This window comes from Volvox carteri, assembly GCF_000143455.1.
Source record: "Volvox carteri f. nagariensis unplaced genomic scaffold VOLCAscaffold_7, whole genome shotgun sequence".
NCBI classification, from domain to species: domain Eukaryota; kingdom Viridiplantae; phylum Chlorophyta; class Chlorophyceae; order Chlamydomonadales; family Volvocaceae; genus Volvox; species Volvox carteri.
Window position 1 is genome coordinate 2,339,478 of NW_003307550.1, and position 1,471 is coordinate 2,340,948.

At 48.9% G+C, this 1,471-nt stretch overlaps 1 protein-coding gene across 1 annotated transcript in view; it reads left to right on the forward strand.

Annotated features, from left to right (window-relative positions):
- The window catches only part of mot15 (uncharacterized protein), a gene marked incomplete at both ends in the record, with an annotated part of 12,828 nt that overhangs the window by 8,667 nt on the left and 2,690 nt on the right, over positions 1 to 1,471 (forward strand). The window contains one exon of the mRNA XM_002947655.1: positions 408 to 513. Coding sequence (XP_002947701.1) covers positions 408 to 513 — 106 coding nt within the window. The remainder of the gene's footprint in view (positions 1 to 407; positions 514 to 1,471) is intronic.

The window sequence follows — 1,471 nt, forward strand, 5'->3', positions numbered from 1 at the left end:
CTGCGCCGGCGCGAGGGTTACGTGGCGCTACCGGCGTACAGTCGAGTCCCTTTTCTGCAAGGTACACCAGCACTGGGTTTGGGGTACCGATTTCTCCTGTCACGGGGGTCATGCCGATGCTTAGAGTGCGACGGGTTTGCCGGTTTGGGCGCGGTCGCGGTCCCTGGACGATAGGCCCAGGGGGGTTCCCTAGGTTGGGCACACTCCTACGGGTGTCTTTTCGCAGAGCTGCCATGACGCGTCTCGCTTCCATATAGGATGTGCATTGCGGGGCCGGGTCGCGGAGTTGCACGCCGTGTATAGCTGCACTATCTGTTCCCACGTTACTGTTGTCACAGCGTGTATTGTTGTTGATGAAATCCTGTTGCCGCTGGTGGACGGATCTTGTGCATTTCCGTCCTGTGCAGGCTGGTTCCGCAGGGTGGCTCGGCGGCGCTGGTGGGTCACTCTCCATGTCGTCTGGCTCTGCGCGGGGATGGTGTGGCTTCTCCGTGGTCGTGCTCCACACTATAGGTGTGTCGCGGCGTACATGTGGGTCGAGGGATGGTGCTAGTATCGGGTTGGGGAGACTTGATTTGTGCCGGAGACCGGTGTACGGAGGGTCACTGGGGATCTCGCGGAGGCGTCTGTCTTCCAGAGGCAGCATGGACGACCAGCGACCCTACAAACACGGAGGGGGGTTAAGAACGTTCTTAACTCGTTCTTAGCCCAGCCAAATTGATAAAATTGAATAACCATTAGAACGTTCTTACACCGTTCTAAGAACGTTCTAAGAACGTTCGTAAGGCATCCGTTTATCTTAAAACCATTCTTTGAAATTCTTTAGCATTCTTTGGGGCCCAGCAGTCTTAGGTATTCTCTTCCATTCTTTGGGGTGTTCTTATTCGTTCTTAGACCAACTTAGTGTTAAAGCATACTTAGCTGCTCTTTGGCCGGTTTTAACCATTCTTATCATAGGGTTGCTAAGTATGGCACTCGTTCTTAAGTCTCATTCTTAAGAAATAAAACCACTCTTTACCATTCTTTAGCATTCTTTAGGGCCAGCAGTCTTATGTATTCTTTTCGTTCTTTGGGGTGTTCTTATACATTCTTAGGCCAACTTATTCATTCTTTGCCTAAAGCATACTTAGCTGCTCTTTGGCCGGTTTTAACCGTTCTTACCATAGGTTCGCTAAGTATGGCACTCATTCTTAAGTCATATTCTCAGGAAATTCTTTTTGCTGCTTACATTCTTAAGCCTTAAAAAATGTGGGATTCTTAAGGGTCATGATGAAAATTCAAACACACGTTTCGACCTCTGCATTCTCACATGCACCTCTATTGGTAGGCGCCCTTTATTAGGGTATCCACATGTAGGTTATTCTTACATTGAAATCCATTTCGCGCATTGTATTGGAATCGAACCTAAGACTGCGATACTATTATACTATAATGTTTCCCTAAACCTATGCTGAACTAGACGCGGGCTGTC